A 13,916-nucleotide genomic window follows, 5' to 3' on the forward strand; every position below is an offset into this window, starting at 1 on the left:
GAGGCCTAGCACTATCAGATCCTGATATATTTTTTCTTTTCTTTCTTTTTTTTTTTTTAAAGAGACACTAGAATTGAAGATTTTTAAATAAAATCTTCCAACCTGTAAATGCTAGGAACAAATTTACACAATTGATAAAAACACTATGCAGCAATTTTCATTGCTTTTGACAACACAAAAGTTTACAACTTTTGAGGCAGGGAATCAGACATTATCTAGAAAAATTACAAATGTATTTGTCCTTTGATCTAGGAATTCGACTTGTAAGGTGACCTATCCCAGAGTTACAGTGGCAAATTGTTAAACATCTATGTACAAGGTTATTCACGGTAGCATCATTTTAAATGGCTAAAGACTAAAGACAATACAAAATTCATCAGAGAGTGACTGAATAAATTTACAGAATATAAGCACGGTGAAATATTATGAACGAATCTACAAAAAGGAATAGTGAAAATTTCTATACATTAGATATGGAGTGAATCCAGGAAGTACTGTCAGGTTAAAACAAAAATATACATAACTAGGCCTGGGGATATAGCTCAGATAGAGTGCTTGCCTTGCATACACAAAGTCCTTGGTTTAATCCCTAGCACCACAAAAAACAAACAAAAATATATATACATAACTACAGAACTATACACATACTATGCTACCTTTGTGTAAGAAAAACGTGTTTGGAAACCACTAGCCCATCAAATGAAACCACGTCTCTCTACCTGAAAACATTATCTGGAAAATCTCCAGATAGCCATCAGAGACTGACCAAATAAATTTACAGAATAACCACATCCCTACGATGGCTACAATCAAAGACAAAAACAAGTGTTGGCAAGGTTGTGAAGAAACTGGAACCCTCATACACTGCTTGAAGGAATGTAAAATGGTGCAGCCATTTTGGAAAACTGGCAGTTCCTTAGAAAGTTAAACAGAATTACCATATGACCCAGCAATTCAGCTCCTAAGAACATACTCAAAAGAAATCGAAACACATTAATATGCTAAAACTTACATGGAAATGTTGATAACAGCCTTATTCATAATAGACAAAATGGAGGGGGGCTAGGATTGTGGCTCAGTGGTAGGGCACTCGCCTAGCACGTGCAAGGCCCTGGGTTCGATCCTCAGCACCACATAAAAATAAATAAATAAAATAAAGAGATTGTATTCAACTATAATTAAAAAAAAATGGAGTACATCCACACAAGGAAGTATTATTCATTCATATTAAAATTCAGTGTGAATATATGCTACAATGTGAATGAATTCTAAAAATATATGCTAAGTGAAAGTGGTCACAAAATGATACATATTGTATAATTTAATTCATATGAAATGTATTTTATAGAACAGGCAAATCTATACAGACAGTAAATTAACAGTTGACAGGGGACAAAGGAATAGAAAACTAAGAAGTGACTACCAGTGGATAGGGGTATTGTTTTGGGGATGATGAAATATTCTTTAATTGAATACTGATGACAATTGCAAAAATATGAATATACCAAAAATCACCCAATTGCACACTATTTAAAAGGGGTAAATCTTATATGAATTATATCTCAATTTTAAAAAATTGTGTGAGGGAAATATAAAAAATAGATGTTTTTGTTTATGTTTGCAAAAGGAAATACTGGCCAAAAGAGAAAAACACCTTTAAGAGCCATGCACAGTTGCACATGTCTGTAATACCAGATAATTTGGGAGGCTGAAGCAGGAAGATCCCAAGTTCAAGGCCACCCCAGCAACTTAGCAAGACCCTGCCTCAAAATAAAAAATAAAAAAGGTTGGAAGTGTAGAGCACCCTTCGGTTCCACTCTCAGTACCAGGGGAATAAAAAAGCAAGAACAAACAAAGAAAACTAGTCCCTACATAAATTAAATGATTTTAAGGAAACAAGATTACTTTATTTCAATAAATTAGACAACTTACATGAAATAAATTCCTAGGAAGATAATTAGAAAAACTGAACCAAGAATAGAAAATATGAATAGATCCATAGCAAATAAACTGAATTAGTAATTGAAACTCTTACTCCAAAGAAAAGCTTCCTTAGTGAAAGTTTAAATATTTAAAGAAATAATACTAATCCAACACAAATTCTTCTAGAAAAGAGAAGAGCAGACTTATCTGTTTATATTTTTGTATTATCCCTGATATAAAAGCCAGATAAAGACATCATCAGGATAGGCTGGAGTTGTGGCTCAGAGGTAGAGCGCTCACCTACCATGTGTGAGGCACTGGGTTCGATCCTCAGCACCACAAAAAAATAAAATAAAATAAAGATATTGTGTCCACCTATAATTAAAAAATAAATATTTTTTAAAAAAGACATCATCAGGAAAAAAAACTAAAGACTTCATGAATGTACATATAAAAATCCTTAACAAACTATTTTAATCCATTTTCTGTTGCAGCACAAAGTATCTGAGGCTAGGTGATATATAAAGAAAAGTGGTTGATTTAGCTCACAGTTTTGGAGGCTAAAAGTTCAAGATTGAACAGCCTCATTAATCTGGCCTCTAGTGAGTGTCTGATTGGTTATTTTAAAACACTGGAGGTAAACCAGCCTTGTACAGAAGGGGCCAGGTGTGCGGGGTGGCCTCATTTTATAACAACTCCCAAGAGAACTAACACTGTCTTCCCTCTGGAAGACAAGCATCAATCCCTTCCAAGGGCAATGCCCCCAGTGACTTCCTCATTCATAAAAGTTCCACTACATCTTAACATCACCACACGGGAGACCAAGCTTCCAACTTGGTCTCTTGAACCCTAGAGGGACAAACCATTACACAAACTATGAGAAAATCAAGTCTAGCACAATATAAAAGGGATTATATACTATGACCAAGTGGAATTTATTCCAGGAGTACAAAGTTGGAACCACACACACACAAAAAAAAAAAATCAATTAATGTATCACACTAATGCAATACAAAAACAGTCATCTCAGTGGACATAAGAAAAGTGTTTGTCTGGAGCTGGGATTGTGGCTCAGTGGTAGAGCGCTTGCCTGGCATGTGTGAGGCCCTGGGTTCGATTCTCAGCGCCACATATAAATAAATGAACAAAATAAAGGCCCATTTAAAAAAATAAAGGAATCTCTTTAAAAAATAAATATCCTTTTTTAAAAAAGCATTTGTCAAGACCCAACACCCATTCATGATTTAAAACAAACAAACAAACAAACAAACAAAAAACACAAAACTCTGAAACTAGGACTAGAATAGAAGTTTCTCAACTGTTAAAAACATGGGATGGGCTGGGGATGTAGTTCAGTGGTGCAGTATTTGCCTAGTCTGTCTTGGGTTCAATCCCTAGCACATGAAAGGAGAAAGTGGGAAAAGGATTGAGGGGAAAGGTGAGATGCAGAGAGGGGAAAAAAAATCATGTAAACAAAACTACAGTTAACATTGAACTTAATCATGAAAGGTCAAATGCTCTCTGAGACTGGAAATAAGTCCTCTCTCACCACTTCTATATAACATTGTACTGGAGGTCCTAGCCAGTGCAAAAGGCAAGAAAATAAATTAAAGGTATACAGTTTAGAAAAGAAGTAGTAAAATCATTTCAATTCTTATGTGACACAATCTCATACTTAAAATATCCTAAGGAACCTATTTTAAAAATCTACAAAAACTCAACTGTTATTGATGTTTCAAGGTCAATATAATTCAATTGTATTTCCATATAGTAGCAATGAACAACCCAAAAATAAAATGAAGAAAAAGAGCATGAAAAATAAATATTAAAAGTAATCAGAGCACCAATTCCTTATTTTGAAAACTCATAATTAAAATATTAATAAATTAAAATATCCTGCCTTACATGTGCAAATGATCAAATAGCTTACTTGATGGGGAAGAATATCAATGTATAGAAGAATTCCAGCTAATGTGAAAGGAATAATAGAACAAGAAAAATCAACATTTTACAATTCCTAATGAAATAACAGATTTGGGCATCATTCGAGAGTGAAATCATAAAGTGAATGGTTAATAGGGAACTTTACAAAGCAGGCTGTTACCACCTGAAACCACTGATCAATTGTGGATTCAAACACTGTGTGCCTCGTGATGTGGTACAAAATGAAGCACACAGAACCATTCATGATAAATTCTTGCCAAAAAACTGAATCTTTGAAACTGTTAGAGTTTAGTTCCATTCACAGGAAATATAAGGAAACAAATGACATAAAAGGAAGCTAACCAACAAATCTAAAATGTGGAATGTTCTAAAAGACCTAATTGACCCTGTTCTCAACAAGTCTATGAAAAAAAATAATAAATGAATGTAAAAAGATCTAGATTAAAATAGACTTAATAACCAAGTGCAATTTTGGACTTTGTTGAATCCTTATTTAAACAAACCAACTTTAAAAGTCATTTTTGAGGCAACTGGAAAAACTGAACTTGGACTGAGTGTAGCATGAAACCAAAGAGTTAACTGTTATTGCAAGAACATGTTTTCTTTATATTTGTGTATGTCTGACATAATTTTACATAAAATTAAGTAAAATAAAACACTCTACAAGCTAAGCAAAACACATCAGAAGTCCATATTCTGTCCGTAGGATAACAATTTGCCATGTCTACTTAGAATTATCATTAAAAAAAAAAAAAAAAAAAAAAAAAACTGCTTTACCCTAAGATTTCAACTCTGATTTATATCCGTGGTTGATTATACCTCTCCCAATCCCTTGTTCCCACTGAACTGCCTTAGGGTCCTCATTATAAATAACTTCCAGTTCTTTCTCTCCACTTTTCCTGTACTGGCTTTTTTTGCTTCCCATGGACATTCATCTCAAAAATTATCTGATTCCATTCTAGAATCTCTCTCCACCTTGAGTTCACCTTTCCTTGGCAAATCTCTGCTCTGAAAAACTCCATGGCTCATTTTCTCCAATGTCCAGCTTTTAAATTGTTGACTTGGAGAAAATTCCATTAAATCTGAACAGGTCCATGAAAAAAAGTCATTCCATCTATTCTTAGCTGTGTCCTCCCCCTCGCTGCTATTTCCCAATCCTTTTATTCACTCTTATTAGTTCATTCAACAAATTCCTACCATGGCTGGGGCATTTTCCCACCTCTAAGACACATACAGGTTAGTCTATAGGCTCTTCCATTTCTCTTCCAACCCCTTTTCTAACCCCTTCTCTTTCTTAAGTCAATAGTCTTATCCTGCGGCTTCTATTTCAGTATTACTGTATATCCAACCAATTGTGGATTTGAACAAATTATTCCACTGAGTCTCTATGCTCCTGCCATTCCCTGGAGCAGACTCTTGACCAGACTAAAAGAAACAGTTTTCTGATTTCTTCCTGTTTCAATTTAGCTTATCTAACACTGCCAGAATAACTTGCAGTAAGCTGAGTTCTCATCAGGCTGTATCTATGGCAGGCTCCACAAACTCTCCTTCCTGGCATTCTAGGTCCTTTTAAAACCATCTTTCCAGCCTGCTTCCAACATAATTTACCAAGTCTCACAGGAAACAGTCCCACTAAAATATAGATTTCTCCCTGAGCTGTACCTGACTTTGGATTGGGAAGATAGGGAAGACAGGAAGGAAAAGAATATCATTTTAGCTTTTTTCTATTGAGCTCAAAAGGACTGGTTGGTGTAGAATATTTTCAGATATTTTGAAAGACACTGTTAACAGGGAGAACCAGTCATCTGTGTAGAATGAGAATATTGACAGAATTACGGGGAATTAATTTAAAAATACAAAAAGGAATGGATCAATAACTCTCTTTTCTACACTAATGGCAACAAGGTTGTAATTGCCAAAGGCATCGTTTCTATAAAATTGGTGACTGAAGCAAGATCACCCACACCTTCTCAGAAGGCTGTAATATTACTGGTATGCTGCCACAGACATCAATCTTCCTTCTTTCTTCAACAAAAACATCAGTTCCTATGGGGCTGGGGGCGTGGCTCAGGGGTAGAGTGCTTGCCTAGCATATGTGAGGCACTGGTTCGATTCTCAGCACCACTATAAATAAATAAAGGTCCATCAACAACTAATAAAATATTTTTTAAAAAATCAAGTCAGTTCCTAGTCCATGTTTGATATAACTTAGGAAGCACCCAGCACAGTACTAAATTTACTCATCTTCTTAGAAAAGGTCTGGATTAGAAAGTTCCTCAGTGACTCAGATAAAAATAGATTCCCCATCTCCCATTAATTATAAGACCCTTTGAATACAATTATTAAGGACCCTGATTTTTATTTAGTCAAGATGATGAGAAGTTGTATGTACCTTTAAGGTAAACAGTTTGTTTCTTTTTAGACGTTTTTTACACTACCCCCTACCAACCTTTTGTCTTTTTACTATTCCTGAAATCTACAAATGGCATAGGTTCCAATACCTGAGTGAACCACCAGATGTTTTCGGAGGCTAGAATACTCTGCAAAGGAACGGCCACATCCTTGGGCTTCACAAAGGAAAGGCTTCTCTCCTAGAGGTAGAAAATGAGATAAAGACTCAGTCTTCTGATGACCTGACTTTCTACTACTCTCTTTTCCCATCAACTTTGTTTTCAATGACTTATTCATTCTGATTTCTTTGGTTCATGCTACATGCTACATAATATCAATCAGATAACTTAGCAAGTGTTGCCTCTCAATAATCTAGTATACAGCCTAAAAGATAGCCATGCTTTTTCCCTTAGAAGGGCTGCCTCTGAGCCTCATATTTCCTTTTCCCTCCTAGCTCAAGGGCTGACTCCTCTAGCTTTAAGAATCCCATCCCTTCTGATGACATTTAAAGAATAAATTTGGACTGGGGTGTAGCTCAGTGATAGGGTGCTTGCCCAGCATGCACAAGGTCCTGGGTTTGATCCCCAGCATCACAAAACAAAATAAAGCCCCCCTGACACACACACAAAAACAAGTTTCTATGCTGTCAGGATTCTTTTTAAGACTCAGATCCATATTTTAGGTTTAAAATAGACATTATACAGCCTCATTCCATAAAACAAAGGAATGAAGAGATATTTTAGTCATAGGGGTGAAGTTTTGTGGAAGTAGTCATATCCACATAGTTGTGTTACGGATGATCTATTTTGTGTTTTTTCATTATTTTTATCTTCTACAATATTACTTTGTTATTTTAAAAAAATCAAAGCTGGGGGCTGAGGTAAAGCTCAGTGGTAAAGCATTCATTCACCTAACACATGCAAAGCCCTGGGTTCAATTCCTAACACCATATGTTAAAAAAAAAAAAAAAAAAAAAAAAAATCAAAGGAAAAGAAGAATTTTTTATACTACTTTTGCAACTTCTTGTGAGTCTATAATTATTTCAAAATAAAAAGTAAGTGCTGGAGATGTAGCTCTGTGGTAGAGCATAGTATGCACAACGCCTGGGTTCAAGATTTAGGACTGCAAAAAAAAAAAAAGTGGGGGGGGCGGTAAAAAATGAAGCCTCTATCCTCCAAGGATCATAGACTAGTATAAGAGATAAACATACTCATAAATAATTGTAATACAGTTCATGAATGAAAAAGTGCTATAAGCATTTAGAAGGGAAGAAATTTTTGTGTGTGTTTGGGGGGGGGAGGTACTGAGGATTGAACCCAGCCAGGGGTGCTATGCCAATGGGCTGCAACCCCAGCCCTTTTTTATGTTGAGACAGGATCTCACCAAGTTGCTTAGGGCATCTCTAAATTGCTCAGGCTGGCTTTAAACGTGTGATCCTCCTGCCTCAACTTCCTGAGCCACTGGGATTACAGGCATGTGCCATTGCACCCAGCTGAGAAGGGAAGGAATTCTAATAGCAAAAATTTTTTGAAAGATGATGAATTTCAGCTGGTCTGATAAGCGGAGAAGGATGGAAAGGAATTTCAGGCACAAGAAATAGTGTGAAGAGTGCCTTGAAACTGAGAGGGCCTGAGATAAGTTCAAAATCCATCAAGTGAAGCTGGTATGTTAACAACACATGAGCTAGGTTGCAAAGCTCATATTCTTATCCTTTGCAATCAGCTAATCCTAGCAGGAGGAACAGGAGTGGGTAGCACTGCTCTTGGTTGTAGTGTTCTTTTAGACAACACCACACAGTTAATTTGGGAACTGGAGTAGTCTCTAACTTTTGGCGGGGGGGTGGGGTGGGGTGGGGGTGGGGGTGCTAAGCATGTGCTCTACCACTGAGCTATACCCACAGTCCTTTTTAATTTTTGAGACAGAGTCTTGCTAAGTTGTCCAGGCTGGCCTTGAACTTGAGATCCTCCTGCCTCAGCCACCTGAACAGTAGGCATTATAGGCTTTCACCACCATATCCAACTACCTATAATTTTTTTGAATGCTATCTGTATAGTAGTACCCGCCCCAGAAAGATAGATGCTCAAAAAGATGATCAATGAAGGAACAATATGCTAATACCTTTGACAAAGGTCATGAAAACAGAAAATTTTAATAAAAAGGTCAAATGTTTAACAAGATGAACTACAGAAATATGAGGATTTAGAAGGATTCTACCTCAGAATATAGAGGTAAGGAATCTCTTCATCAAGCTAACCTAGGGGACACAACCTACCTATTTGGAAACTGAGAGGGCCGTGATTTTACTGAGATAAAAGACACGGAAGAATGAAGAGGAGGTTCAAGAGGCAATTCAGCATAATGGTTAAGAAAGAACATGGGCTTTGCAATCAGCTAATCCTAAATTCAAATCCTAATATTACCATTTATTAATAAGGGGAAGATAATTTATGTCTCTGAGAACTGGCTTTTGATCTTATTATATGAAGATAATACAATTTCAAAAGATTATTCTGAGGGTTAAATGAGATAACATGAGTTTAACAACTCAGCATAGCTCTTGTCACACACTAAATTCAGCAGCTTTAAGTATTAATATTAATGCTAAAAAATTATCTCAAAGACCAAGTTGTCAGGATTTGAAAATAAAATCCTTGGAAGAGCTTTGGAGCCATATCATAATTTAAAATCCAACTCTGCCATTTCCTACCTGTAAGATGTTGAACAATTTATTTAACTCTCTAATCTTCTGTTTCTTTATCAATAAATATATTATTTAATGTTATATTGAAAATTAAAGGAATTAATGTGCATGTGGTTGGTACATATTAAAGTGCCTCAATAAAAGCTTGTATTGCTATATTAACTATTATTAAGACTCATATCTGTACGGCAAATTATTCAATTGAGGTTTGAGATTATGAGAGTACAATGAGAAAAATGGAAGAAAAATGAAATTCTGAAATTGGTGAGCAATAAAGACATTAACAGAGAAAAGGGCTAGCAAAAGTTATAATGAAGGGGAAAAAACAATAGGGGAAATAAGGTCATACTTTAACGTAAAAAAATGTTTGAAGATGTTCAGTGTTATCTCATGTTACAAAGATGATGAGCAGCAAGAGGATGAAGTTTCTGAATTTAACAATTCGGGCTGGTAAACTCACTTCTTAGCTATTCAGCTGAATGGTTTTCTTATTCTTTTATTAAAATTGCTTTCTTGGGAGGGGAGGGGGGATAGTAGAGGATAGGAAAGGTAGCAGAATACAACAGTTACTAATATGGCATTATGTAAAAATGTGGATGTGTAACCGATGTGATTCTGCAATCTGTATTTGGGGTAAAAATGGGAGTTCATAACCCACTTGAATCTAATGTATGAAATATGATATGTCAAGAGCTTTGTAATGTTTTGAACAACCAATAAAAAAAAAAATTGCTTTCTTGGGGCTGGGGTTGGGGCTCAGTGGCAGAGCACTTGCCTAGCATATGTGAGGCACTAGGTTCAATCCTTAGCACCACATACAAAAAATAAGTAAATAAAAGCAAATTTTAAAAATTACTTTCTTGGAGCAAGTATAGTTTACTTTCTCAAGAAAGATGAAAAGAGAACTATTCTGCCCAAAATAGATACAGAGGTTATATCAATCTAGAGACTCATGCCTAGAAAAATTGTGGTTTCAGCTCATGCTTCACCTTTAATTGAACCTGCTATCACTTCAAGAATGCAAGAATGAACAAACAAACAAAGTGGCAAAAAAGCAGAGAACAATTATACTTCCTCAGATGGTCATCTGGGTTCAGTGTTTGTTTTGGCAACAGACTAGCACATGCTTGAAAAATCACGTGGCCTGGAAAATCACCCTTAGATTCTTAGACTAAGAATCAAGGAATCTTTATTTTGCTCCCTTGACACCAATATGCTGTTTGACCTGGAACAAGTTACTTTCCATTCTAGTTCGCATGATGTGAAGTTCTCTCAAGAAAGTAAACTCCTTAGAAGTCGCGGATTACATCTTTTGTATTTTTCCCCACTTTGCCCTATTTAGTGTTCTGTATGGTTTGTGCCACTCAATGTTACTGTCCAAAATACAAGAGGTGCAGTGTTCAGAAAAATCTGAAAACAGACTGATTTTATCCATATCTCCTCACATTGTTCCTGAGAAGGTCTTATATCTCTTCCTACCATTAGGTTCCTAGAGGCAGAAATCAATACTATCTACTCCTCACATACAGATAAACTTTGATAAGTCACTGTATGAATCAGAAAGCACTGCAAGGCATTTGAAAAAAGAAATCACATCTTCAGAGTTCTAGCAATAATTCTACCCCTTCACTTCTATTCCCACTTGAGTCTTTCCTGAGGATAAGCAAGCAAGTGCTCAGCCCAGGGTTGCACACACCTGTGTGGATGCGCCGGTGGTTCTTCAGGTTTCCAGCTGTAGTGAACTGTTTACCACAGCTGGATTCAGGGCACATAAAAGGCTTTTCCCCATTGTGGGTCCTCATGTGCACCTTTAGCCTCTGCAGCACATAGAAGCTTTTCCCACAACCTTCTGCAGGGCAGATGAAGGAGCGGTCATTTCTGCAAAATTAATTATATAAACAACAACACCTGGAAATACTCTTTACTAGAGATGACAAGTCAAAATTTCTATTGACTCTCAAGGCAGACATTAAACTCCAAACCTGAATATTTCAGACTTAACCTGAAAAGACTGTTAAAATTGCAGATGCCCAACTTCCTCCCAATACTAATTTCCTAGGTTTAGGGTAGGAGCTGAGATTTACGTATTATATTTTAAATTCTCAAACTATGTTTTATAATGAGATTTGAGAATTCATACTTTTTTTTTTTTAAGAGAGAATTTTAATATTTTATTTTTTAGTTTTCGGCAGACACAACATCTTTGTTTGTATGTGGTGCTGAGGATCGAACCCGGGCCGCACGCATGCCAGGCGAGCGCGCTACCGCTTGAGCCACATCCCCAGCCCTGAGAATTCATACTTTTAAGATATTCAGGTAACAATCTTATTTACATATTTATTAGGAAAAAGGTAAATTAAACAATGCAAATCTTTCTTTAAAAAAAAACAAGGGGCTGGGTTTGTGGCTCATCAGTAGAGCACTTGCCTCATATGTGTGAGACACTGGGTTTGATCCTCAGTACCACATAAAAATAAATAAACAAAATCAAGGTATTGGGTCCATCTACAACTTAAAATATATATGTATATACATATTGTGTGTGTGTGTATGTGTGTGTGTGTGTGTGTGTGTGTGTATAAGTTAGCTGGAGTCCCTGCTTCAATTTGTCAATTCCTTTAATTTATTAATTCAGGGAACAAGTTGCTCTAAAAGCATTAGTGTTCTTAAGCTCCAAATATGAGACCTCAGAATTGCTCACCGATGAGTTTTGAGGTGGTACTTGAAGTGAGCTGGCCACACAAATGTCCGGTCACAACCTTCAACTGTACACTTGAGCTTCTTTTCCACTTGGGGAAGTGGTCCAGAATCTTTGGGTTGTCCATCACCAGAACCAAGGTGGACATTTTCTCCTGTAACAGAATCATGTATTTACAACCCAGGGAAGGACCCTGCTCCAATACTGAGGTTCAAATAATAGAACTCATATATTTAACTCCTAGTGATATTTTTTTTTTTGGGGGGGGGGGGTACTAGGGATTGAACCCAGGGATGCTTAACAACTGAGCCATAGCCACATTCCCAGCTCTTTTTACTTTTTTTATTTTGAAATGGGGTCTTGCTAAGTCGCTTAGGGCCTTGCTAAGTTGCTAAGGCTGGCCTCAAACTTGTGATCCTCCCGCCAAGGACTCACTGGAATTACAGGCATGCCCCATTACACCAAGCTTCTAATGATAATTAATCAGATATCTATCTTCGTCTTCTCCACTTCTTTTTTTTTTTTTTTAATATTTATTTTTTAGTTATCGGCGAATACAACATCTTTGTTTTGTATGTGGTGCTGAGGATCGAACCCGGGCCGCACGCATGCCAGGCGAGCGCGCTACCACTTGAGCCACATCCCCAGCCCCTCTCCACTTCTTCTGTACCTGTTTTAGAACAGAAATGAGGGTGTTCTACATCCTCTTCCCCTTATTCCAGAGAACTACTGACAGCTACCATGTTTTGTTTCACAAAACAGGGCCTCTTTGACAAATGTAGAAAATATCCAAAATGGTTTCCTATCAGAAATCTCAAAATGTAGAATTAAACCTCTTTTTTATTATATACATTGGTGGGGAAACAAGAAGATCAACACCCAAAGTGGGATGCTATAGAAAAGGCTTAAAAGTTCTGGGCTAGGTAATAGCCAGGGACAGTGGTGCACATCTATAATCCCAGCAACTCAGCGGGCTGAGGCAGGAGGATTATGAGTTCAAAGCCAGTCTCAGCAACTTATTGAGACTCCATCTCTAAATAAAAATATAAAAACAGGGGCTGGGGATGTGGCTCAAGCAGTAGCGCGCTCGTCTGGCATGCGTGAGGCCCGGGTTCGATCCTTAGCACCGCATACAACATGATATATTCATCATACAACATGATGTTGTGTCCACCGAAAACTAAAAAAAAAAAAAAAAAAAAAAAAAAATATAAAAACAGGCTGGGTATGTGGCTTAGTGGTTAAGCATCCCTGGATTCTATCCCTGGTACTGAAAAAAGTTAGAGATAATATCTACTGGCATAATGCTTAATAGAATAAAAGGAGGTGAGTGGTAAAATGTGCCTTGATTTGTTTTAAATGAAAATAGTTCATTAAAAACTTGTATAAATTCCACATTAGTAGACATTATTCCTTTTACTTCATCATCTTCAAAACACAGTTGGAAGCTGGGAGGATGGTGCACACCTGTAATCCCAGCCACTTGGGAAACTGAGGCAAGAAGATCAGAAGTTCTAGGTCAGCCTTGACAACTTAATGAGACTGTTTCAAAATAAAAAATAAAAAGGGCCAGGTATAAACCTGTGAGTTTAATTCCTACTACCACACACACACACACACACACACACACACAAAAGATTTCAGTGCTAAAGCTTGGTTTGTGATAACGACAATGCTGAATCATGTCGTCCTAATATCTGTCACAGGTTTATGAGAAAAAACAGAGTCAGACCTAAAACAAAAAGATTAATGGCATGTTACATAAGCAAAGATTTTATGCCTTTTGGTAGTGTTTTGAATATATCCATGGTTCTCAAGCTTTAACATGCATCAGAACCAAGTTTCTGATATAATAGGCCTGGAATGGGGCCTGAGAGTTTGTATTTTTAAGTTGCCAGGTAATGCCAATGATCAAGGGTCAATGTTTTTTTTTTTTTTTTTTTTTTTTTTTTTTTTAAATATTTATTTATTTATTTTTCGGTGGACACAACATCTTTGTTTGTATGTGGTGCTGAGGATCGAACCCGGGCTGCACGCATGCCAGGCGAGCGCACTACCACTTGAGCCACATCCCCAGCCCCAAGGGTCAATGTTTTGAAAATTACTGGAGAAAATGGCACAAATTGCAGGCATGCCTAACTTAAAAAAAAAAAAAGCATGAAATCCATCATACCTAATTGTAAAATTGCCATGAGCAGCCATTTAGTTTTAATAAAACATCATCATCTGCCACACTGACTTAATATTAATCTTGTTTTA

General features: G+C 36.7%; 1 protein-coding gene across 9 annotated transcripts in view; it reads right to left on the bottom strand.

The window, feature by feature from the left end:
- Znf410 (zinc finger protein 410) overlaps positions 1–13,916 on the bottom strand; it is a 38,158-nt gene that overhangs the window by 11,714 nt on the left and 12,528 nt on the right. For all 9 annotated transcript variants that reach the window (XR_009226382.1, XM_046440913.2, XM_046440912.2 and 6 more), the window contains 3 exons: positions 11,661–11,811; positions 10,656–10,837; positions 6,369–6,458 (listed from right to left, as the gene is read on the bottom strand). Coding sequence is in view for 8 of the 9 variants with exons in the window: in XM_046440913.2 (XP_046296869.1) it covers positions 6,369–6,458; positions 10,656–10,837; positions 11,661–11,811 (423 nt within the window). In the remaining variant the exon portion in view is untranslated. The remainder of the gene's footprint in view (positions 1–6,368; positions 6,459–10,655; positions 10,838–11,660; positions 11,812–13,916) is intronic.

Source organism: Marmota monax, unplaced genomic scaffold (genome assembly GCF_021218885.2).
Source record: "Marmota monax isolate L192 unplaced genomic scaffold, Marmota_monax_Labrador192_F-V1.1 WCK01_AAM20220418_F8-fsc00017, whole genome shotgun sequence".
In the NCBI taxonomy this organism is placed as follows: Eukaryota; Metazoa; Chordata; class Mammalia; order Rodentia; family Sciuridae; genus Marmota; species Marmota monax.